This window comes from Thalassophryne amazonica, chromosome 16 (genome assembly GCF_902500255.1).
Source record: "Thalassophryne amazonica chromosome 16, fThaAma1.1, whole genome shotgun sequence".
NCBI classification, from domain to species: domain Eukaryota; kingdom Metazoa; phylum Chordata; class Actinopteri; order Batrachoidiformes; family Batrachoididae; genus Thalassophryne; species Thalassophryne amazonica.
This window is the reverse complement of record NC_047118.1, coordinates 80,658,625-80,685,236: the sequence shown is the minus strand read 5'-3', so window position 1 is coordinate 80,685,236 and position 26,612 is coordinate 80,658,625. Positions and strand designations below refer to the sequence as shown.

Below are 26,612 nucleotides of genomic sequence, written 5' to 3'. Positions count from 1 at the left end.
AGATTGTAATTCACGTCGGCAGTAATGACACCCTGTTACGCCAATCGGAGGTCACTAAAATTAACATTGAATCGGTGTGTAACTTTGCAAAAACAATGTCAGACTCTGTAGTTTTCTCTGGGCCCCTCCCCAATCGGACCGGGAGTGACATGTTTAGCCGCATGTTCTCCTTGAATTGCTGGCTGTCTGAGTGGTGTCGAAAAAATGAGGTGGGCTTCGTAGATAATTGGCAAAGCTTCTGGGGAAAACCTGGTCTTGTTAGGAGAGACGGCATCCATCCCACTTTGGATGGAGCAGCTCTCATTTCTAGAAATCTGGCCAATTTTATTAAATCCTCCAAACCGTGACTACCCAGGGTTGGGACCAGGAAGCAGAGTTGTAGTCTTAACCACCTCTCTGCAGCTTCTCTCCCCCTGCCATCCCCTTAATACCCCATCCCTGTAGAGACGGTGCCTGCTCCCAGACCACCAATAACCAGCAAAAATCTATTTAAGCATAAAAATTCAAAAAGAAAAAATAATATAGCACCTTCAACTGTACCACAGACTAAAACAGTTAAATGTGGTCTATTAAACATTAGGTCTCTCTCTTCTAAGTCCTTGTTAGTAAATGATATAATAATTGATCAACATATTGATTTATTCTACCTTACAGAAACCTGGTTACAGCAGGATGATTATGTTAGTTTAAATGAGTCAACACCCCCGAGTCACACTAACTGCCAGAACGCTCGTAGCACAGGCGGAGGATTAGCAGCAATCTTCCACTCCGGCTTATTAATTAATCAAAAACCCAGACAGAGCTTTAATTCATTTGAAAGCTTGACTCTTAGTCTTGTCCATCCAAATTGGAAGTCCCAAAAACCAGTTTTATTTGTTGTTATCTATCGTCCACCTGGTCGTTACTGTGAGTTTCTCTGTGAATTTTCGGACCTTTTGTCTGACTTAGTGCTTAGCTCAGATAAGATAATTATAGTGGGCGATTTTAACATCCACACAGATGCTGAGAATGACAGCCTCAACACTGCATTTAATCTATTGTTAGACTCGATTGGCTTTGCTCAAAATGTAAATGAGTCCACCCACCACTTTAATCATACCTTAGATCTTGTTCTGACTTATGGTATGGAAATTGAAGACTTAACAGTATTCCCTGAAAACCCCCTTCTGTCTGATCATTTCTTAATAACATTTACATTTACTTTGATGGACTACCCAACAGTGGGGAATACATTCATTACAGTAGAAGTCTTTCAGAAAGCGCTGTAGCTAGGTTTATGGATATGATTCCTTCTTTATGTTCTCCAATGCCATATACCAACACAGGGCAGAGTAGCTACCTAAACTCTGTGAGTGAGATAGATTATCTCGTCAATAGTTTTATATCCTCATTGAGGACAACTTTGGATGCTGTAGCTCCTCTGAAAAAGAGAGCCTTAAATCAGAAGTGCCTGACTCCATGGTATAACTCACAAACTCGCAGCTTAAAGCAGATAACCTGTACGCTGGAGAGGAAATGGCGTCTCACTGATTTAGAAGATCTTCACTTAGCCTGGAAAAAGAGTCTGTTGCTCTATAAAAAAGCCCTCCGTAAAGCTAGGCCATCTTACTACTCATCACTAATTGAAGAAAATAAGAGTCTAATAAGTCTTACATTAAAAAAATCTCCTTTAAGAGTGGAATATCCGGATAAAATGCTGAAACCGACTTCTTCTGAAACTTCTCTGTTCTCTCACGACGTCCTGGATCAATAGAGCCTGAAATGTGGAGGTTTTCAGCTTGAAACAGGCTGATGACGCCGCCTGAGAGCGCTGTGCGACGTCTCGCACTGTGGGAAGTCCTTAAAGCGACAGTGTCACCTCAAAATCTCTCATCAGCCGTTAAAATTTTCACTGAAAACCAGCTTAATTTTTCGAACCATGTCCACTTTGATGTGTCTCACAGGTTTAGAAAAAATTTTGATCAAACAAAGCGCCAGTCTCTCAGCAACTTCTCAGACCAAGGAATTCCGACGAGGGGCTGGACGACTCCTCCCACAAGGGGTGCTCACAGGCGAATGACGTCACCGACAGGCGTGGAAAAACTCACGCATGTGCACGAGGGTTCAAGCATGTCTGATGTAAAAACATATGAATGAAATCCATATAGTTTTTGAAAAAAATAAAAAGGACCTATACTTTATGGACCGACCTCGTATTTCACCCATATTGGCCTCTCTTCATTGGCTTCCTGTTAATTCTAGAATAGAATTTAAAATTCTTCTTCTTACTTATAAGGTTTTGAATAATCAGGTCCCATCTTATCTTAGGGACCTCACAGTACCATATCACCCCAATAGAGCGCTTCGCTCTCAGACTGCAGGCTTACTTGTAGTTCCTAGAGTTTTTAAGAGTAGAATGGGAGGCAGAGCCTTCAGCTTTCTGGCTCCTCTCCTGTGGAACCAGCTCCTAATTCGGATCAGGGAGACGGACACCCTCTCTACTTTTAAGATTAGGCTTAAAATTTTCCTTTTTGCTAAAGCTTATAGTTAGGGCTGGATCAGGTGACCCTGAACCATCCCTTAGTTATGCTGCTATAGACCTAGACTGCTGGGGGGTTCCCATGATGCACTGAGTGTTTCTTTCTCTTTTTGCTCTGTATGCACCACTCTGCATTTAATCATTAGTGATTGATCTCTGCTCCCCTCCACAGCATGTCTTTTTTCCTGGTTCTCTCCCTCAGCCCCAACCAGTCCCAGCAGAAGACTGCCCCTCCCTGAGCCTGGTTCTGCTGGAGGTTTCTTCCTGTTAAAAGGGAGTTTTTCCTTCCCACTGTCGCCAAGTGCTTGCTCACAGGGGGTCGTTTTGACCATTGGGGTTTTTCCGTAATTACTGTATCGCTTTGCCTTACAATATAAAGCATCTCGGGGCAACTGTTTGTTGTGATTTGGCGCTATATAAATAAACAACAAGAAACAACAAGAACAGATTGTTCTGTTTGCACCAGGGCACCAGGTGATCGATCTCCCATCTGTAGGCAGACTTGACCTCATCAGAGATGAGTCAGGTGAGGGTTGTATTGTCCGTGAACTTCATGAGCTTTACAGACTGGTGACTGGAGGTGCAGCTGTTGGTGTACAGGCAGAAAAGTAGAGGAGAAAGAACACAGCCATGGGAGGTTCCGGTACTGATGGACTGTGTGTTGGAGACGTCCCCTCCCAGCTTCACGTGCTGCCTCCTGTTGGACGGGAAGTCAGTGATCCACCTGCAGGTGGAGTTGGCAGTCAATTTAGGCTATAAGTAAACAAAGCCAGAGAAACAATTGAAGGAGCCCATGTTGGGCCATGGCCAGTTATATGTTGGCTGCTCACGAATCTTTGTGTACTCTGCAGTAATGGGGAAAGAACGTGGTTTATCCAGGTTCTGCAAATTTACCCAGTAAAATATTTAATGTCTACTTATTTATTATTGGCTTATTTGTTCTGTGAGCAAACTAGTATTTAATCATTTAATCAGTATTTATTTTGTGTGTGTGTGTTGTACAGGGTAACCTTCAGGTGTTTGAGCATGACCTGCCCATGTCTATCCAGGATGGCTATGAGAAATTTCTTTCCCCCCAGTCTTTGACCCTCCAGCAGTATCAGGTACATGTTACCACATTCTAACGTTTTAGAAGAGACAAACATGCTGCTTGGCCTAATGACACTTTCATCTCTAGGTTTTTGGACATTTGAAGAGGCTTGGCTATGTGGTGACCAGATTTCATCCCAGGTAGCAGCGGTTTCAACCTTGTTAAGGGCCCCTTCACACATAGTGCGAATTTGGTCGATTTGCACATAAAGTGCACATGAAACAGGAATCATATGCAAAACATGTAAAATCGTAGCTGCCTCGTACACCTGTTGCTACAACTATTTACACACACCAGCGGCTGAAAGACAGTGTGCACTGTGCGAGCCCATCCAACCCTCTCGCGTCAGGTGTCGGCCAAATTCCAGGTGACACACACGAACATCTAACACCGCTCGCATGGCACTTAGAAAATGTGTGGCCATTCGTACTATTAACACGACAACAATCAGTAGACAATCACTGTTGTGCTCGCAGTGAAATTTCTCTAAGTGCCCCATGAGTATGGCTTTGGTCTGTGTGCTGAACTGACAGGAGGCGTGGCCGCCGACAGAAGCGGCTGTGGAGATCTGTTGTTCTGGACATCCCAGCTGGACAACACGTACTGTGTTTGGACGGATATGGACTAACAACTGCCCACTGTGACGCGCATGTGTCTGCTTTCTGTCATCACGTGGACATAAATAAAAACATATATCGCAGTGGTGATGGGCTGCCCCCAGGTTGAAACGGACTGTCAGATCATAACACGCAGTGGGCGATCTGTCACATCACCCATGTGAGCTCTGTTCCACATGCCATGGTGTCATTCCTGCGCTGTCCACAAGACACGCGTGTTGTGCAGGACACGCACACGGGCTGGCTGGATACACGCCAGCAGATGTGGACATGATGAGCGAACTGCTTTTCATTCATGTCATTTCATGACTGTACATCTGTGACCATGGGTCATCTACAGAAAAACATATGGCTCATTGCCCGCTTGATGAGAGGAATTCAGTATAATGCGATGTTTTTATATGGTGTCTGGTTGTATTGTTTTTAAATATGTCCATGTCCTTCCTGATATCAGGCAGTTTCCTGCATCTTTCACAGGCCAGTGATGGAAGCTCAGTGGTAAAGTTTCTGACTGGCAACCAGAGCTTTTGGAAAGTGAAGGTTCGAATCCCGTGGGTGACATGTAGTTTTTATTTTTTTTTTATTTTCACAGCAGCTGCGTGATGTGGTTACACATGTGGTTGCACTGCTGCTCACACTGTGTTCCTGCTTGCACAAAACCGTTGCAGCATGTATTTTTTTTCTTCACAGCAGCTGTGCGATGTGGTTACACATCATCGCACAGCTGCTATGAAGAAAAAAGTAATAAGTAATGTACGGATACTGTAGATGAACATTTCCAAGTCATTGAATATGTCTTAAACTTTTTTACGTCAGTTATGAACAAATACAAACAGTATGGCACTCTATGGTAAATCTGTGTGGAGTTCATGTATCCATCCCCTGACTTGTCTGAAGAAAACAGGCAATAAAACTGATTATTTACAGGTATTAAACCAAAGGGGCCCATTACTTATGCAACTCATCATCTTGGGCTTTTATATTTTTAATAAATTTATATAATTTATTTTATATAAGTTGTAGAGATTTACTTTCAGTTTAAGTCTAAGGAAGATACTTTAGAAATTTTATATTGAGAAGCATGGTTTACTTTTTGTATTTGAAATGCCATAAACAAATCAAAATGCGTGAAATACAAAGGGGTATGAAAGCTACAGTATGTATTCCACCCTCCAAACAAAAGGGTTCTCCCGGCGGTGGAAACACAAACCAAGCCAGGCTTAACTGTTCTGACACGTATCACACCGTGCAGTATGACCCGAACCACTCGCCCACGTATGCCAGCGTTTTTACTATGGTTAGCATATGCTGGCTAAATTGTCAATGTGTGACAGAGCCTTTAGAACTAAAATCTTTCATCATGCAAAGTATTAAGTTTAGATCCTACAGTGATCAGTTGATTTTGTTTTCTGATTTCCTGTATCAAATCTATTTGATTCAACTGTCAGCATCTCTGGGAAAGCCAGGGAGTAACCATCCATTCTGCTTGAGTTATTTGAATACCCATCCATAAGGCAAGAAGTTTTATTTGTAATCAATTTTTATTCGTCAGGTTGTAAATTGATGATTACTGCATCATACAGTGTTTAGTAATGAAACTGTCAGACTTTCGTACTCATTCCTTGAGTTATGATGAAGCTCCTGACATGATGCAAAGGCAATACAAAGACAATTCAATTTTTACATTTATATAGTGCCAAACCACAACAAAGATGCCTCAAGACACTTCACACAAGTAAGGTCTAATCTTACCAACCCCTAAAGCAACCACACAAGCAACAATGGTAAGGAAACCTCCCCTCTGCTAATATTGAGGAAGAAACCTCAAGCAGACCAGACTCAGAGGGGTGACCCTCTGCTTAGACAATTCTAACAGTTACAAGGTTTTTACAAAGTTTTGCAAAGCTGAAGAAACAAAAAACAGGAATTTAAAACATCTGCTGCATCAGCTTCAGGCATGGCATCTCGCGGTCAGTCCAGCATCCCATCGTCTACTGATGCCACTCCTGCGCACTTCCTTCCCCACCTCAGACAGAGAGAAAAAGAGCAGAATCAGTCAGCTGGAAAAATCACACCAAAGGTATAATTCATCAACATTAAATCGACAGGAAAGCAGACGAAAATACTCAAGTGATCGCTGACCGCTAGCCCTGAACTTCACCAACAGACCCAGAATTTAGATGAAGTTGATAGGTTTGAGGTGGAAAGTTGACATTAATTTAAATGCAACCATCTAAATCCATACTCAAAGTGAAACTGCTGTAAATCTGGTCTTGAAAAGGATTCGACGTTGACATGTGGCGGGGTTGCTGGTGAGGGCTTTGATATGAGCTTATTGTGGGTGTGTTTGGCTCCTCACAGTCCAGAGGCGTCTTCTTATGCCAGACAGCTGAACCTTCCCAAGCCACATGGCAGACGTCTAAAGAGGAAGCGCAGTGCCAGCCCCACCACACTTTCAAGGTAAGATGGTGATATTGTTCAGATGCTGCTCAGCATAGAACAACCCTTTAATTATTTTATATCTCCTGGACGTCCCAGCTGGGGAGCACGTACCGTGTTTTGAAGGACATGTTTGTTTCTTGTTTTCAACCAGTTTTATGACGTAAAGTACATGTATGTTTTTGTACAAACAGCTCTTTTTCTATGTTTTTTTGTCAGTCATACAGATTTGAGAGAGGAGCACACGTGTGAGGAACCAGATGATATTAAATGCACTCATGATGGAAATGAGGATAACAGTCTTCAGTCAGATCATCCCACCTGTCCAGAAGCCACAACGTTCCAAACCTCTGCTGCCAGTTCAGCAGACACAAGAAACAGTCGGTCCTGGTGGATGACAGATGCTTTTGTGGGTGTAGGCCAAAAATCAGAACAATGCTCCACTGCTGGCTCACGCTGGGACTTCAGTGTCATCCTTTTCCCAGACCTGGGATCCAGGAGGCTCCGGCACAGCTGCTTGTCCTCCCCAGACCCCTCTCTGCTGCCTGGGATGCTGTCTGTAGGAGACTGTGATGTCACTCCTTGGATCCAGAGGATAAACCTGAGAGAGGTGAAGATGTCTACAAAGGAGGTACAGAGGGAACAGCACCAGCTTAGACACCAGCGCAATGTCAACAAAGACAAAAAGGTTTGGAGCAATTCCACAGCAGTTAATGGAACAAAATGCAGTTAAAAGATAACAAAAAAAGCTCCAGTCTTACACTTTGTGTGTATTTGCATGCATGTTTATATGTGTACATCTCCTCAGAACTCAAATGAGTACAGGAGAGTGACGATGGTGTTCACTCACACACGTGACACACAAACACATCACTGTGATGTTAAAGTGCATGCAGCTGAATCACTCACGGCCTGTTCACTGACATTTTAAACACCGAAATCACAGCACACATGGTCTGTTTTCATTTGGTGCACGTGCATTTCTATTTCCAATGGGACAAACTGCGTGCGTACCCACACAGCGCACCGCAGTGAAAAAATAACTGTGGAGGTCATTTTAGGTGATCAGCTGTAAGTAACAGCCGTGATGTTCTTTAGTTTGTTTCTATATCAAACAGACGTGTCTGCTGAGGTCTGAACGCACAGACGGAGGTTGAAGACAAAAGCAGAGACGAGCACTCTGTCGTGTAACTGTATGTTGGTTTTTAGACTTAAAAACTGTGTTCAGATGGAGCCAGAACTTTACTCATTATGTGCTTCTTCTTCTGTGGTGTTTCACATATAGTCCAAAAACAGGTGGTTTTCTAATTCATCGCAGAGTACAACACCTGCAGTTACTCCACGCACTGTCACCCAGACAGAGAGACGGCACGCGCTGTCCCCCAGACAGAGAGACGGCACGCGCTGTCCCCCAGACAGAGAGACGGCACGCGCTGTCCCTCAGACACAGACGGCACGTGCTGACCCCCAGACAGAGAGACGGCACGCACTGTCCCCCAGACACAGACGGCACGTGCTGACCCCCGGACAGAGAGACGGCACACGCTGTCCCCCAGACAGAAAGACGGCACACGCTGTCCCCCAGACAGAGAGACGGCACACGCTGTCCCCCAGACACAGACGGCACGCGCTGACCCCCGGACAGAGAGACGGCACACGCTGTCCCCCAGACAGAGAGACGGCACGCACTGTCCCCCAGACACAGACGGCACGTGCTGACCCCCGGACAGAGAGACGGCACACGCTGTCCCCCAGACAGAGAGACGGCACGCACTGTCCCCCAGACAGAGAGACGGCACGCACTGTCCCCCAGACACAGACGGCACGCGCTGACCCCCAGACAGAGAGACGGCATGTGCTGTCCCCCAGACAGAGAGACGGCACGAGCTGTCCCCCAGGTAGAGACACGCCATGACATGTCCCCAGATAAGGAAAATGAAAGCTTGAGACAGAGTGCAACAATGTGACATTAAAAAATACGCTTCACCTCGTCTCTTTTTTATACACGCACACACAGTGTTTAGTGACGTGCACGTCCATCACATTGAATGTGATGCGCCGATGCAATGACAGACTGCACAGAGTGGTACCGTGTATTCTGTGTACTGAACTGTAATGTGTTTACCGTACGGTTCAGTACAAGTACATGTACTGTGACACCCTGAGTTCCCACACAATGTTTCCAGAGTATATTGGTGCAAGTGAGAAAAGGGCTTAAGGAGCTGTAATGTAAACAATGCGTATCTTCCAGGTTCAGCAGTGCAGAAACTGGACAGAGTATCGGGAGCTTCAGGAAAGGCGGCAGGGAAAGCTTAAAGGTCAAGCGGCACACTTGTGGAACAGAGAAGTTAGTCCTTTACACGACCCAAGACAAGAGGTGACTACAGGTGAGATCTCTGGACCTACTCTACCACAGACCTCAGGTTTTCTACCTGTTCATGTAACTTGTCCACTCTAGACCTTCACATCTGATGTGAAAACATTACTGTTTTTTAAATTTTAATTCATTTTGCTTTTTTAATTCCAGAGGAGCTGCTGGAGAAAATCAGCGTGATTAAATCAACCAATTTGCTGGAGGGATCATCCAGGTATTGATCACTATTTTAATGGTTCCCTTTGTCAGCCTGAAGCTGGACCTTATTTTATATCAATTGCATAGTGGTGACTGATTTAAAGAAATGTGAGGCTATTGTTTACTATTGGTATTTTGTCGTTTATTGCTATTTACTCCCAGTTTAGCGGGTCCCAGGCCTGAGACGTCTGAAAAATAAGGTTCGCATGGCACTGAATAAAGGAGCTTGGGTTATTATTTTCTGTGTCATTGATGATGCAAATGCTGCCGTAGAGCTGGAAAACCAGACTCTTTTCCGCTACATACAGTAGTGTTCAGAATAATAGTAATGCTATGTGACTAAAAAGATTAATCCAGGTTTTGAGTATATTTCTTATTGTTACATGGGAAACAAGGTACCAGTAGATTCAGTAGATTCTCACAAATCCAACAAGACCAAGCATTCATGATATGTACACTCTTAAGGCTATGAAACTGGGCTATTAGTAAAAAAAAAAAAAGTAGAAAAGGGGGTGTTCACAATAATAGTAGCATCTGCTGTTGACACTACAAACTCAAAACTATTATGTTCAAACTGCTTTTTTAGCAATCCTGTGAATCACTAAACTAGTATTTAGTTGTATAACCACAGTTTTTCATGATTTCTTCACATCTGCGAAACATTAATTTTGTTAGTTTGGAACCAAGATATTGCTCGTTTACTAGTGTGCTTGGGGTCATTGTCTTGTTGAAACACCCATTTCAAGGACATGGCCTCTTCAGCATAAGGCAACATGACCTCTTCAAGTATTTTGACATATCCAAACTGATCCATGATACCTGGTATGCGATATATAGGCCCAACACCATAGTAGGCGATGCTTGCACCACCATGCTTCACTGTCTTCACTGTGAACTGTGGCTTAAATTCAGAGTTTGGGGTCGTCTCACAAACTGTCTGTGGCCCTTGGACCCAAAAAGAACAATTTTACTCTCATCAGTCCACAAAATATTCCTCAATTTCTCTTTAGGCCAGTTGATGTGTTCTTTGGTAAATTGTAACCTCTTCTGCACGTCTTTTATTTAACAGAGGGACTTTGCGGGGAATCTTGCAAATAAATTAGCTTCACACAGGCGTCTTCTAACTGTCACAGCACTTACAGGTAACTCCAGACTCTCTTTGATCATCCTGGAGCTGATCAGTGGGTGAGCCTTTGCTATTCTGGTTATTCTATCCATTTTGATGGTTGTTTTCTGTTTTCTTCCACACGTCTCTGGTTTTTTTTGTCCATTTTAAAGCATTGGAGATCATTGTAGATGAACAGCCTATAATTTTTTGCACCTGCTTATAAGTTTTCCCCTCTCCAATCAAGTTTTTAATCAAACTACGCTGTTCTTCTGAACAATGTCTTGAACGTCCCATTTTCCTCAGGCTTTCAAAGAGAAAAGCATGTTCAACAGGTGCTGGCTTCATCCTTAAATAGGGGACACCTGATTCACACCTGTTTGTTCCACAAAATTGATGAACTCACTGACTGAATGCCACACTACTATTATTGTGAACACCCCCTTTTGTACTTTTTTTTTTTTTTTTACTAATAGCCCAATTTCATAGCCTTAAGAGTGTGCATATCATGAATGCTTGGTCTTGTTGGATTTGTGAGAATCTACTGAATCTATTGGTACCTTGTTTCCCATGTAACAATAAGAAATATACTCAAAACCTGGATTAATCTTTTTAGTCACATAGCAGTACTATTATTCTGAACACTACTGTATACTGCATTGGTTCCACTGTGGCCTTTTTTATTTCCAGAACTTCACAGTTCTCATGTGTTTTCTTTGAGTTGCTGTCACTTGGAGTTGCCACATGTACCATGGCTACGCTTTTCTGCTCCTTGTCAACCACCACTGTCTGGTTGGTTTGATGGCACCAGCTCTTCTGTCTGGATCTTGAAGTCTCACAGTACCTTCTCTCAGCTTTTGTTGGTATTCTCCTCTTAGACTTTGGTGCTTCCCATCTGTATTTTACAGAGATGATCATATACACTATTCCAGCTACTTGGTTGTGCATCTTAGACCACCTTTGCACTGCCAGTTCAAATCAGATTTATTGCAAATTTGATTCAAATTAGATCTTGCTGACTAACTGTCCACATTATATATAACAAGTGCCCGTATTTGAGCTGTGTGTCCACAGTGACATAGTTTTAGCCATATTGATTGTTATGGCAACATTGTCTGAAATCCCTGCTCCTCTATCCCGCATGCTATAAGCTTGATAAATGTATTTATTTCCATTTCTTGTCTTCTACACTGATGAATCCCTCCAGATAGCTAAAAGAGCTTTGTTTCCTTGTCCATCCACAGTTTAGTATTCTCCTCCATACTCCTTTGTTTTTACCATTTTCTTTGACTTTTTTCAACTTATTCTGACCCCACAAATAAGGCATGACTAATCAACTTTGGTCTCTCTGGAACTGCATCATTGTTGTTCGTGTCATGCTGCAAATCATGCAAGGGACACTTTGAAATCCTATTTGAATGATTGAGAAGTTCAGATTGAAACTAATTTACAAAAATGGTGTTTGAATTGCATTTCGGGCCACCTCTGTATGTGGTCTGTCTGTAGACATGAAACCCCTCATCCTTTAGATATTGGCAACTGTCAGCTCGCCCCGATTTTTGCTTACGGTTTTAGAGTATCCCAGAATCCTTTGCATGCTGGGGAGGGAGGCCTGATAATGGCTCAGCTTAATGCTAACTTTAACATAGAAAATGCCATAGACATGCTAATGCATTAGCATCTGTCCCGTTTTTAAGCTATAAAATACATCTATCTACTGTTTCAGAAGACCATAACAGGTCGGTTTAACATAAAAAAGGTAAATAATACTCAAGACATATGCTTTTTAAGGTTTTAGCAGGGAAAAATTAAGATAAAGTGAAATAAAACAAAGAACCAATGAAGCAACAGATTGAAGATTGAAGCACTGCTTCATTGGTTCAAGGTTCAAAGCAAAGCCGCGCTGCAGAACCGGTTGATTATACAAAACCGCTGCAGGGTCTGTAATCAATGTAGAGAAATGATCATTTTCCTGACAAATACCCCAAAAAACAACAGCCACTCTGAAGGACTGATAAGTGAATCGTTAAGCAAAACAGTGCCTGACTCCGTGGTATAACCCACAAACTCGCAGCTTAAAGCAGATAACCCGTAAACTGGAGAGGAAATGTCGTCTCACTAATTTAGAAGATCTTCATTTAGCCTGGAAAAAGAGTCTGTTGCTCTAGCTAGGACATCTTACTACTCATCACTAATTGAAGAAAATAAGAACAACCCCAGGTTTCTTTTCAGCACTGTAGCCAGGCTGACAAAGAGTCAGAGCTCTATTGAGCCGAGTATTCCTTTAACTTTAACTAGTAATGACTTTGTGACTTTCTTTGCAAATAAAATTTTAACTATTAGAGAAAAAATTATTCATAACCATCCCAAAGACATATCTTTATGTTTGGCTGCTTTCAGTGATGCTGGTATTTGGTTAGACTCTTTCTCTCCGATTGTTCTGTCTGAGTTACTTTAATTAGTCACTTCCTCCAAACCATCAACATGTCTATTAGACCCCATTCTAATGGCTGCTCAAGGAAGCCCTACCATTAATTAATGCTTCGATCTTAAATATGATCAATCTATCTTTATTAGTTGGCTATGTACCACAGGCTTTTAAGGTGGCAGTAATTAAACCATTACTTAAAAAGCCATCACTTGACCCAGCTATCTTAGCTATACTCAACAAAAATATAAACGCAACACTTTTGGTTTTGCTCCCATTTTGTATGAGATGAACTCAAAGATCTAAAACTTTTTCCACATACACAATATCACCATTTCCCTCAAATACTCTGAGACAAGACCTTTCTAATTTTAGAAATCATCTGGAACCAGCTCCCAATTCAGATTAGGGAGACAGACACCCTCTCTACTTTTAAGATTAAGGCTGGACTATTGTAGTTCATTATTATCAGGTAGTTCTAAAAGTTCCCTGAAAAGCCTTCAGTTAATTCAAAATGCTGCAGCTAGAGTACTGACAGGGACTAGAAGGAGAGAGCATATCTCACCCATATTGGCTTCTCTTCATTGGCTTCCTGTTAATTCTAGAATAGAATTTAAAATTCTTCTTCTTACTTATAAGGTTTTGAATAATCAGGTCCCATCTTATCTTAGGGACCTCATAGTACCATATCACCCCAATAGAGCGCTTCGCTCTCAGACTGCAGGCTTACTTGTAGTTTCCTAGGGTTTGTAAGAGTAGAATGGGAGGCAGAGCCTTCAGCTTTCAGGCTCCTCTCCTGTGGAACCAGCTCCCAATTCAGATCAGGGAGACAGACACCCTCTCTACTTTTAAGATTAGGCTTAAAACTTTCCTTTTTGCTAAAGCTTATAGTTAGGGCTGGATCAGGTGACCCTGAACCATCCCTTAGTTATGCTGCTATAGACTTAGACTGCTGGGGGGTTCCCATGATGCACTGAGTGTTTCTTTCTCTTTTTGCTCTGTATGCACCACTCTGCATTTAATCATTAGTGATCGATCTCTGCTTCCCTCCACAGCATGCCTTTTTCCTGATTCTCTCCCCTCAGCTCCAACCAGTCCCAGCAGAAGACTGCCCCTCCCTCAGCCTGGTTCTGCTGGAGGTTTCTTCCTGTTAAAAAGGAGTTTTTCCTTCCCACTGTCGCCAAGTGCTTGCTCATAGGGGGTCGTTTTGACCGTTGGGGTTTTTCTGTAATTATTGTATGGCTTTTGCCTTACAATATAAAGCGCCTTGGGGTGACTGTTATGATTTGGCGCTATATAAATAAATTTGATTTGATTTGATTTGAAAAAAGGTTATCGATGTCGATGGATCGAATAATTTCTTAAGGATAGCCAAAAAGAACCGGTTCATGACACGCAACCCTAACAGCAGCACGCTTTTTTTTTCTTTTTTTTTGAAAACTCACATTAAAGACTCATGATTATCTTAGTTAAACACCTAAATACACATTTTGGTTGAACTCACTTCCATAACGATGCAATGTTGCAAACAATTTGCCGCAAACGCTTGTTTATACTGACAACGAGATCTCGGCCTCCCCAGCGAGAACATGATTACATGTGAGATTTGACACTGCAAAGGCGTCTGTAGACATGCATGCAATGCACACAGAGGCCACTTGGCTTTTATAATATAGATTTCTGGTTGTGTGCGTCCACCTACTATAACCTGCACCCAGTTCATCATGGATTCATCCTTGAAGACATCCTGAAATTCTTGAGCAACATCGCCAGCAGAGACATGACGTTTTTAAAGGGAATTTCAAAACTTTTAAATCTTATCCCTATTTTTAAATGTTTTTGGGTTCAGCTTTGTACCTGGGACAAAAGCAGTGGTAATCTGTCCAGTACAGAGTTAAAGGTAACACCAGCAGTTATCAAAGAGCTATACAGTCTAAGCCTATGGTAAGTCCTTTTTTCACTTGGGGACGCTACAGCAGATCCAAGTTGGATCTGTGTGTTGATTTGGCACAAGTTTTACACTGGATGCCCTTCCTGATCCAACTTCACATTCAGTGGTGGGCACACTTCCGATAATCCGATAACAGATAAATATCGAAGATAATGTTTTCATTATCGGATTATCTTTTTAGATAAATTTAAAAACCATCATCGGACTAATTATCTTCAGATGAATTACCGTCCGATAAACTAAGCTGAACAGTGAAAAATATAACTTTTCAGTTATCTTATTATCTGTTATCGAAGTTACTTTTTTGGTTATCTGTGCCCACCACTGTTGGCCACTGAAGAAATGTGACAGGGGGGCATTTGAACTGGGGACCTCCTGTACTGAAACCAAGCGCACCAACCAACCTCAAACTAAACCACTTCTTATCACCACTGAATAGGTGGTATGTTTGACATAGATTTTATTTTGAAATGGTAGTTTGTGTGCTGAATAAGCACACAGCTGTATTGGGTTCTTACAGCAGTTTGTGTGAGAACCAAACAGTCTAGAGTGGAACCATGTCATCGTGCATGTAAATTACACATTACGTCACACTGTTGAATTTATTGGATCTAGCCAATTTGTGTAATTGTCACTAATGGGGGGAGGGCTTTTTAAAATATCCATCCATCTAACATAATTGAATAAGCTTCAGAGCAGCTGAATTGTGAACAGAGTAGTTTGAGTGTTGTGGATGTATAACACAGGTCAAAGTCTAGTCCACGATTTTAAGATGATCCTGAATTTGTCAAATGTATTTCGTAATTAACTTTTAAAACCTAAGCACCCCCGGAGCTGGGGGCTACGGTGTTTCCAGAAAAAAAAAAAAAAAGATTTCAAACCATGTGAACATGTAACGACCACGGCATGTTGCATATCCACTTAATGATTACAAGCTCACCTAAAAACAACTATTTCTGTCAAATGAAAACACAATTCCAACACCAAGCAACTAAATGAACAAACAGGAAAAAGACGCGAACGGCACATTCCTGCAAAGCTGATATTTACGTTTGTGCTACTTCATGCTAGCGACACAAACAACACACCATATGAAAGTGGAGGTTCCACAGATGACAACGGTATATGTTTATTACTCTACATCCAAAATTTACTGAACCAACAGCTAATAAACTTCACACAGCTATAACCATAAATCATGTCCTACCTTTGCTGTTTTGTCATCAGAAATCATGTTCCAGTGCATAAATCCACTAGAAATGGGTAATCCCTGCCCCTGTGTCACACGGAAATGATTCAGGAGAGTCTTTGCCAAATTTTTGTTCCAGCAGAGATGGAAAAGATTGGAGAGTAAGGCAGGAATTTCTCTTGGCACATCTTGTGTGTCTCTTCTTGTCATTACGGATTGCAGTTGATGTTGCTCACACAGATTTGGGGACTGCCTCTCGATTCTGTTGGTTCGATAGAGGTGTCAATAATGTCATGCATAACAGTCATTGTGTGTTCATAGGGGTGCAGAGGATTTTGTGTGGTGGATTTATTCAACACCCCCCCCCCCCCCCCAAAAAAGGTTGCAAAAAATGTGCAAAAATGGCCAATTTGAAGAGTCCACTTAAATATTACTCTGCACATACCTCTCCAGAACATCTCTGATTCAGTTTTTGGCATCAGTTCTTGTGTACAGGTAGCAGTCAGAAGTGGTAATATGGTTTGCTGGAGCTTTTGGGTTACAGCCCCCCGTGTCCCTTAACTGGAATAATCAGGTTTAGAAAATGAATGAAGTTGCATTTAATGTGAACATAGTGTTCAGTATTTACAATAAAACTTTCAAGATGTGATGTACAGTAGTGTTCAGAATAATAGTAGTGCTATGTGACGAAAAAGGTTAATCCAGGTTTTGAGTATATTTGTTATTGTTACATGGGAAACAAGGTGCCAGTAGATTCAGTAGATTCTCACAAATCCAACAAGACCAAGCATTCATGATATGCACACTCTTAAGGCTGCGATATTGGGCTATTAGTAAAAAAAGTAGAAAAGGGGGTGTTCACAATAATAGTAGTGTGGCATTCAGTCAGTGAGTTCGTCAATTTTGTGGAACAAACAGGTGTGAATCAGGTGTCCCCTATTTAAGGATGAAGCCAGCACCTGTTGAACATGCTTTTCACTTTGAAAGCCTGAGGAAAATGGGACGTTCAAGACATTGTTCAGAAGAACAGAGTAGTTTGATTAAAAAGTTGATTGGAGAGGGGAAAACTTATACACAGGTGCAAAAAATTATAGGCTGTTCATCTACAATGATCTCCAGTGCTTTAAAATGGACAAAAAAAACCCAGAGATGCATGGAAGAAAATGGAAATCAACCATCAAAATGGATAGAAGAATAACCAGAATGGCAAAGGCTCACCCATTGATCGGCTCCAGGATGATCAAAGACAGTCTGGAGTTACCTGTAAGTGCTGTGACAGTTAGAAGACGCCTGTGTGAAGCTAATTTATTTGCAAGAATCCCCCACAAAGTCCCTCTGTTAAATAAAAGACGTGCAGAAGAGGTTACAATTTGCCAAAGAACACATCAACTGGCCTAAAGAGAAATGGAGGAATATTTTGTGGACTGATGAGAGTAAAATTGTTCTTTTTGGGTCCAAAGGCCACAGACAGTTTGTGAGACGACCCCCCAAACTCTGAATTCAAGCCACAGTTCACAGTGAAGACAGTGAAGCATGGTGGTGCAAGCATCATGATATGGGCATGTTTCTCCTACTATGGTGTTGGGCCTATATATCGCATACCAGATATCATGGATCAGTTTGGATATGTCAAAACACTTGAAGAGGTCATGTTGCCTTATGCTGAAGAGGACATGTCCTTGAAATGGGTGTTTCAACAAGACAATGACCCCAAGCACACTAGTAAACGAGCAAAATCTTGGTTCCAAACCAACAAAATTAATGCCTCGCAGATGTGAAGAAATTATGAAAAACTGTGGTTATACAACTAAATACTAGTTTAGTGATTCACATGATTGCTAAGAAAGCAGTTTGAACATAATAGTTTTGAGTTTGTAGCATCAACAGCAGATGCTACTATTGTTGTGAACACCCCCTTTTCTACTTTTTTACTAATAGCCCAGTTTCATAGCCTTAAGAGTGTGCATATCATGAATGCTTGGTCTTGTTGAATTTGTGAGAAGCTACTGAATCTACTGGTACCTTGTTTCCCATGTAACAATAAGAAATATACTCAAAGCCTGGATTAATCTTTTTAGTCACATAGCATTACTATTATTCTGAACACTACTGTACTTCACTTATAGTCTAACCGTTACCTGAGTAGGTGGTGTTAATAATCAATCACTCCATCCATTCATTTAGTAAACTCGTTTATTCCAGTTAAGGGTCACGGGGGTTGTAGGTAACCCAGTGGTCACTGGTGGCCTGTTCAGGGTGATCCCCACCTCTCTCCTAGTCTCCTGAGGGGCTGACATATATAGAAAAGAAAATCAGCTGATTTCACATCATATCTGCAAACACTTAACCTGACTAAATATGTCCTGACATGCATCACACACTACTACACATGGCATCTAATTACTGCTACTACCACTAATACTACTACTATTAGTAATAATAGTCCTCATCATCCTCTTCCTCCTCCTTTATCTTCTTTCCTATCCTTTCCACTTTGTCCACCTTTGTAGAACTCCTCCTTCCTTTTTCCCTCTACAAAAATATCTTTATGTTCATTCCCACTCTCATGAACCATATCTCTCTCACTGAGTGATATGGACTTTCTTCAGCCATTGTTTTTTGTTTTGCTTTTTTCCAAATCCCTAAAAGCTGTGATTTATTAGCTAATTATAGGCCAATCTCCAACCTTCCTTTTCTCTCAAAGATTCTTGAGAGGATAGTTGTAAAGCAGCTAACTGATCACCTGCAGAGGAATGGTCTATTTGAAGAGGTTCAGTCAGGTTTTAGAATTCATCATAGTACAGAAACAGCATTAGTGAAGGTTACAAATGATCTTCTTATGGCTTCGGACAGTGGACTTATCTCTGTGCTTGTTCTGTTGGACCTCAGTGCTGCTTTTGATACTGTTGACCATAAAATTCTATTACAGAGATTAGAGCATGTCATAGGTATTAAGGGCACTGCGCTGCGGTGGTTTGAATCATATTTGTCTAATAGATTACAGTTTGTTCATGTAAATGGGGAATCTTCTTCACGGACTAAAGTTAATTATGGAGTTCCACAAGGTTCTGTGCTAGGACCAATTTTATTCACTTTATACATGCTTCCCTTAGGCAGTATTATTAGACGGTATTGCTTAAATTTTCATTGTTACGCAGATGATACCCAGCTTTATCTATCCATGAAACCAGAGGACACACACCAGTTAGCTAAACTGCAGGATTGTCTTACAGACATAAAGACATGGATGACCTCTAATTTCCTGCTTTTAAACTCAGATAAAACTGAAGTTATTGTACTTGGCCCCACAAATCTTAGAAGCATGGTCTCTAACCACATCTTTACTCTGGATGGCATTTCCCTGACCTCTAGTAATACTGTGAGAAATCTTGGAGTCATTTTTGATCAGGATATGTCATTCAAAGCGCATATTAAACAAATATGTAGGACTGCCTTTTTGCATTTACGCAATATCTCTAAAATCAGAAAGGTCTTGTCTCAGAGTGATGCTGAAAAACTAATTCATGCATTTATTTCCTCTAGGCTGGACTATTGTAATTCATTATTATCAGGTTGTCCTAAAAGTTCCCTAAAAAGCCTTCAGTTAGTTCAAAATGCTGCAGCTAGAGTACTGACGGGGACTGGCAGGAGAGAGCATATCTCACCCGTGTTGGCCTCTCTTCATTGGCTTCCTGTTAATTCTAGAATAGAATTTAAAATTCTTCTTCTTACTTATAAGGTTTTGAATAATCAGGTCCCATCTTATCTTAGGGACCTCGTAGTACCATATTACCCCATTAGAGCGCTTCGCTCTCAGACTGCAGGCTTACTTGTAGTTCCTAGGGTTTGTAAGAGTAGAATGGGAGGCAGAGCCTTCAGCTTTCAGGCTCCTCTCCTGTGGAACCAGCTCCCAATTCAGATCAGGGAGACAGATACCCTCTCTACTTTTAAGATTAGGCTTAAAACGTTCCTTTTCGCTAAGGCTTATAGTTAGGGCTGGATCAGGTGACCCTGGACTATCCCTTGGTTATGCTGCTTTAGACGTAGACTGTGGGGGGGTTCCCATGATGCACTGTTTCTTTCTCTTTTTGCTCTGTATGCATCACTCCGCATTTAATCATTAGTGATCGATCTCTGCCCCCTTCCACAGCATGTCTTTTTCCTGGTTCTTTCCCTCAGCCCCAACCAGTCTCAGCAGAAGACTGCCCCTCCCTGAGCCTGGTTCTGCTGGAGGTTTCTTCCTGTTAAAAGGGAGTTTTTCCTTCCCACTGTAGCCAAGTGCTTGCGCACAGGGGGTCGTTTTGACCGTTGGGGTTTTTCATAATTATTGTATGGCCTTGCCTTACAGTGTAAAGCGCCTTGGGGCAACTGTTTGTTGTGATTTGGCGCTATATAAAAAAAAAGTTGATTGATTGATTGATTTGCTGTAATTCAGTAAATCCCAGCATTACATCAATTAGTCAATGAGCCAGTCATGAATTTTGACCTAATCGGTACCACTTAAGGGGAAAAACAACGAACACCTGCAGCCTCAGTGTATCATGGCCTGTGTGATACTGTATGATAGCCATCCCAGGGTGGTAGCTGTAGCCAGGTAGGGGTCAATGAAGAATTACATAGAGGTCAAACTTTAAAAATGCTCCACTCATGTTGAAAACTATATCACATCAATGGTTATTGGTTGAAATAAAAGGATCAATAAATGGAATAGTTTTGACTGTGTTGAATGCTTTGTCTCCAAAGTAAAGGTCAAACAAGGTCAACATCCATTGAATTCTATCCATTTTCTTCCGCTTTATCCAGAGTCGGGTCGCGGGGGCAGCAGCTCAAGCAAAGCCGCCCAGACCTCCCGATCCACACACACCTCCCCCAGCTCCTCCGGGGGAACCCCAAGGCATTCCCAAGCCAGCTGAGAGATGTAGTTCCTTCAGCGTGTCCTGGGTCTTCCCCGGGGCCTCCTCCCAATGGGACGTGCCCGGAACACCTCTCCAGCGAGGCGTCCAGGGAGCATCCGGAAAAGATGCCCAAGCCACCTCAACTGGCTTCTTTTGACGTGGAGGAGCAGCAGCTCGACTCTGAGCTCCTCCCGAGTGACCGAGCTCCTCACCCTATCTCTAAAGGAGCGCCCAGCCACCCTGCGGAGGAAACTCATCTCGGCCGCTTGTACTTGCGATCTCGTTCTTTCGGTCATGAGCCAAATCTCATGACCATAGGTGAGGATCGGAACGTAGATCGATCCATAAATTGAGAGCTTTGCCCCCCTACTCAGCTCTCTCTTCACCACGACGGTCCGATACAGCGACCGCATCACTGCAGATGCTGCACCGATCCGTCTATTGATCTCACGCTCCATCTGTCCCTCACTCGTGAACAAGACCCCGAGATACTTAAACTCCTCCACTTGAGGCAAGGACACTCCACCGACCTGAAGAGGGCAAAGCACCTTTTTCTGTTTGAGAACCATGGCCTCGGATTTGGAGGAGCTGATTTTCATCCCATTTGAATTCTGTGACATGTGATATATGTTACCCTGTAACATGGTAACTAAGCATGACAGATGGTGCAAACTGTTCCTTTTTAGAACCCTATTAACCCAAACAATAATTTGCATAATTTTTTTACTGAAATTGGAGCAACTTTAATATTTGACCCCTGTACAAACTGAAATTGACCTTTGTCACCATTTTTGCTGTTTTTACCCCATAACCCCAGAACATTCCATCATAGATAGTCCAAACTATACTTTTTTGGAATTGTTATGATCAGACAAATGATGTGATATGGTTTTCAACATGACTGGAGCATTTTTAGATTTTGACCTCTGTGTAATTCTTCATTGACCCCTACCTGACTACAGCTACCACCTTGGGATGGCTATCATACATTTTTGTGTAGGCCATGATACACGGAGGCTGGATTTTAAGTGTTGTTTTTTCCCCTTAATTGGTACCAAAAACCTGCTTGGCCCGTGGACTAAATAGATGACAATTTTGGGGGGTTGGATTTCCATCTTTGTTCCATTAGAGGGGTCGCGACCAGCTGTCCCTTGTGTGATTGCAGTAAACTGAGCAGGTTGTGTGTCTGTAAAACAGGAGTCACCAACCCTGTTCCTGGAGAGCACCTGCCCTGCATGGTTTCCAGTCTATCTACTCAAGTCACTGCTTTTCTGAAAGTGGTGTTTTCCAGCTCTTGATTGCCTGAGCACACCTGATAGAGTTACTTGTCTGGGAATGGAACAGGTAGTGTTAGAAAACACTAGTGCAGTGCTCATAGGAAGAATGTATTCCTATAGGAAAGTGGGAGCTTTGTTGATGATCCTTGTTGAAGCTGGTGTGTGAGAAGTTCCATCTTGTGATAATAAAGCAAGAAGTGTCTGTCTGTGTGTTTGTGGCTCACATATCTCTGTGTTTGTGTATTATTTATTTCTTCAATTTATTTCTTCCACCTCTCCCCCGTGAACGCGGTACAGATAGGCATCTGTTTAAGGCAGAGACGGACTCATCTTTGTCGAAGCTGCAGCGTGAGTACGTCCCGCCTTGTGCCAATAATAATGATTACTTCAAAGTAAAGGTTTTGCAAATTAATCCCAAAAATTTTCATAATAAAGGATGCACATCTTCGTGCCTTGTCCAAGCCGTATCCGAAAGCTGAAGCTGATCTGACAGTCTGAGAGATATGCGAGATATATACACGCATCTTGCTTTCTAGATAGATGCAGGGCAGGTGCTCTCCAGGAACAGGGTTGGTGACCCCTACTGTAAGGGGACTTTCATAATTCAGATATTGTATTTAGAAATACGACTGAATTTGTTTGTTTTAGTCTCAATAGAGAACATCAGATCTGATTCAACAAGTGGATCGTAATGAGAAGAAAGTTTTATCTTACCACATCACATTATGTGAGTTTTTCATTTCCATACGGATAAAGGCTCAGGAACAAAGGAGATGCTGTGCTCCCTTTGTGTCCACACACACATGCGCGCGCGCACACACACACACACACACACACCTTGTTGTGGTTTTGGACATTAAGGGTGATATCCTACTGCATCATCCCCAGCATCATCATCATTCTTGTTTGCTGTGTTGACGACTCTTTGTCCACACAGATTGAAAGCTTCAGATGAGTGGAGGATTTGTTTCAATGTTTACCAACCTGATGTGGTGACCGACTTCAAGAAGAGCAACCCGGGGAAACCTTATTCCCACATGTGTGTTTGCAGGTAAGGTGTCACGCCAACTGCTTTGGGATGTGTTGACAGAAGGTTGCCTTACACGAAACACAGAGTTAAGCCCTGAGCTATTGTTTCAGTCGTTTTTGCTTTCAATGGTCTATAGAGAAGATACAGCGTCCATTAATTCCTTCTGTGTTTTTTGTTTGTTTTTTTAGTTTTGATGGTCCGGTGCCTGACCTGGGAGTTTTAAAGCATCTGGCCTCACAGAGTGCAGACGTCCCTGTGGTCTTTGCTGTGGTGGATTATGGGGACATATCTTTTTATACCTTCAAAGACTTCCACCTGCCTACTGATGTGTACCAATAAAGCATTACTCACTTTATAACAGTAGTGTTGAGCAGGGTGGAAGTGGAAATGTCAGATGTGTTTCCTGCATGGACATCATGCACCACTTCTTAAACTGTTTTTTTTATTATTATTATTATTATTATTACTTCCAGTGAAACTCGCTGGAAGGATCTCAAAAAAGCCCAGTTGGCGGCGATCTGAAGTAGGTAACTGTTGGCTCTTTACGCAGAGGAAATCAGTTTGTGTGTATGATAATTTGTTTGGCAAAATGCACATTATAAACTGAAAATATGTTAATGTAAAGTTGTTTCTCTGTTCATATTTACATGCTGTGTGGGGAAAAGTGCACATTGTAGGGTTGCCCTCTGGATTTTTTTTTTTAGCAGAGTAATGGGCTGGGGAAAAAAAATCACATTTAAAAGCCGGGGGTTTGAAGGCTGCTTAGGCGGCAGTCTTTCTGACCAAAACTTTTTTCCCCAAGTACAACCAGAAGGAGCTCATTGATGTGTGATGTAATTTTGGTTGTACTACAAGATATGAATAAAAGGTTTGAGATTTTATTCAAATTTATTACAATAAAAACAATCCCTGAAATTATATAATACAACATAAATTCCAATGAGGTTGATGTTGTGTAAAATGTAAATAAAAACAGAATAGAATGATTTGCAAATCATCTTCAACCTATATTCAATTGAATACACCACAAAGACAAAATATCTAATGTTCAAACTAATAAACTTTATTGTTTTGTGCAAATATTTGCTTATTTTGAAATGGATGCCTGCAACATGTTTCAAAAAAAGTTGGGACGGGGCAACAAAAGACTGGGAAAGTTGATGAATGCTCAAAGAAGTCCTAATTGGAAACAGGCGAGTGTCATCATTGGGTATAAAAGGAGCATCTCAGCCATTCACAAGCAAAGATAGTGCGAGGATCACCACTTTGTGAACAACTGAGTAAAAAAATAGTCCAACAGTTTAAGAAAAATGTTTCTCAATGTTCAACTGCAAGGAATTTAGGGATTCCATCATCTACAGTCCATAATAAGAAGATTCAGAGAATCTAGAGAACTTTCTACACATAAGTGGCAAGACCGAAAACCAACATTGAATACCTGTGACCTTCGATCCCTCAGGCGGCACTGCATTAAAAACCGACATCATTGTGTAAAGGATTTTACCGCCTGGGCTCAGGAACACTTCAGCTCTTGGCTCTCACTGCGGTATTGTATCACTTCCTGTTCCGGAGCACAGCAGTGTTTTTCTGTATCTGTTAGCTGTTTAATCTGCGCAGTTAGATTGATCTAGTTATCTAGATTACGATTTGTTTCCCAGTGTAATCTTTACGTGCCTTAACTAAAGCACTCCTTCTGCTGAATCACCTCTAAATTATTTACACATTATTCACTTTGCGTGTTTTTAGGAATCCGCTAGCTTAGCGTAGCTACTAGCTCTTAGCCGATTTAGCATGGCGGCTTCTCCTGTCTCTCCCGCACTTTTCTGCTCTGGGTGTGAAATGTTTAGTTATTCCTCGGCCTCCTTTAGCAGTAATGGTACTTGTAATAAGTGTAGCTTATTCGTAGCTTTGGAGGCCAGGCTGGGCGAATTGGAGACTCGGCTCCGCACCGTGGAAAATTCTACAGCTAGCCAGGCTCCTGTAGTCGGTGCGGACCAAGGTAGCTTAGCCGCCGTTAGTTCCCCCCTGGCAGATCCCGAGCAGCCGGGAAAGCAGGCTGACTGGGTGACTGTGAGGAGGAAGCGTAGCCCTAAACAGAAGCCCCGTGTACACCACCAACCCGTTCACATTTCTAACCGTTTTTCCCCACTCGACGACACACCCGCCGAGGATCAAACTCTGGTTATTGGCGACTCTGTTTTGAGAAATGTGAAGTTAGCGACACCAGCAACCATAGTCAATTGTCTTCCGGGGGCCAGAGCAGGTGACATTGAAGGAAATTTGAAACTGCTGGTTAAGGCTAAGCGTAAATTTGGTAAGATTGTAATTCACGTCGGCAGTAATGACACCCGGTTACGCCAATCGGAGGTCACTAAAATTAACATTAAATCGGTGTGTAACTTTGCAAAAACAATGTCGGACTCTGTAGTTTTCTCTGGGCCCCTCCCCAATCAGACCGGGAGTGACATGTTTAGCCGCATGTTCTCCTTGAATTGCTGGCTGTCTGAGTGGTGTCCAAAAAATGAGGTGGGCTTCATAGATAATTGGCAAAGCTTCTGGGGAAAACCTGGTCTTGTTAGGAGAGACGGCATCCATCCCACTTTGGATGGAGCAGCTCTCATTTCTAGAAATCTGGCTAATTTTCTTAAATCCTTTATTTGTAATTATCTATCGTCCACCTGGTCGTTACTGTGAGTTTCTCTGTGAATTTTCAGACCTTTTGTCTGACTTAGTGCTTAGCTCAGATAAGATAATTATAGTGGGCGATTTTAACATCCACACAGATGCTGAGAATGACAGCCTCAACACTGCATTTAATCTATTATTAGACTCTATTGGCTTTGCTCAAAAAGTAAATGAGTCCACCCACCACTTTAATCATATCTTAGATCTTGTTCTGACTTATGGTATGGAAATAGAAGACTTAACAGTATTCCCTGAAAACTCCCTTCTGTCTGATCATTTTTTAATAACATTTACATTTACTCTGATGGACTACCCAGCAGTAGGGAATAAGTTTCATTACACTAGAAGTCTTTCAGAAAGCGCTGTAACTAGGTTTAAGGATATGATTCCTTCTTTATGTTCTCTAATGCCATATAACAACACAGTGCAGAGTAGCTACCTAAACTCTGTAAGGGAGATAGAGTATCTCGTCAATAGTTTTACATCCTCATTGAAGACAACTTTGGATGCTGTAGCTCCTCTGAAAAAGAGAGCTTTAAATCAGAAGTGTCTGACTCCATGGTATAACTCTCAAACTCGTAGCTTAAAGCAGATAACCCGTAAGTTGGAGAGGAAATGGCGTCTCACTAATTTAGAAGATCTTCACTTAGCCTGGAAAAAGAGTCTGTTGCTCTATAAAAAAGCCCTCCGTAAAGCTAGGACATCTTTCTACTCATCACTAATTGAAGAAAATAAGAACAACCCCAGGTTTCTTTTCAGCACTGTAGCCAGGCTGACAAAGAGTCAGAGCTCTATTGAGCTGAGTATTCCATTAAC

General features: G+C 42.1%; 1 protein-coding gene across 1 annotated transcript in view; it reads left to right on the top strand.

The window, feature by feature from the left end:
* The window catches only part of tsen54 (TSEN54 tRNA splicing endonuclease subunit), a 62,720-nt gene extending 38,767 nt beyond the window's left edge, over positions 1-23,953 (top strand). Inside the window, exons 5-12 of the mRNA XM_034190525.1 lie at positions 3,523-3,621; positions 3,696-3,748; positions 6,587-6,685; positions 6,884-7,352; positions 8,916-9,051; positions 9,192-9,252; positions 23,019-23,132; positions 23,300-23,953. Of these exons, the coding sequence (XP_034046416.1) occupies positions 3,523-3,621; positions 3,696-3,748; positions 6,587-6,685; positions 6,884-7,352; positions 8,916-9,051; positions 9,192-9,252; positions 23,019-23,132; positions 23,300-23,450 (1,182 nt within the window). The 3' untranslated portion in view covers positions 23,451-23,953. The remainder of the gene's footprint in view (positions 1-3,522; positions 3,622-3,695; positions 3,749-6,586; positions 6,686-6,883; positions 7,353-8,915; positions 9,052-9,191; positions 9,253-23,018; positions 23,133-23,299) is intronic.
* Positions 23,954-26,612: the final 2,659 nt, after the last annotated feature.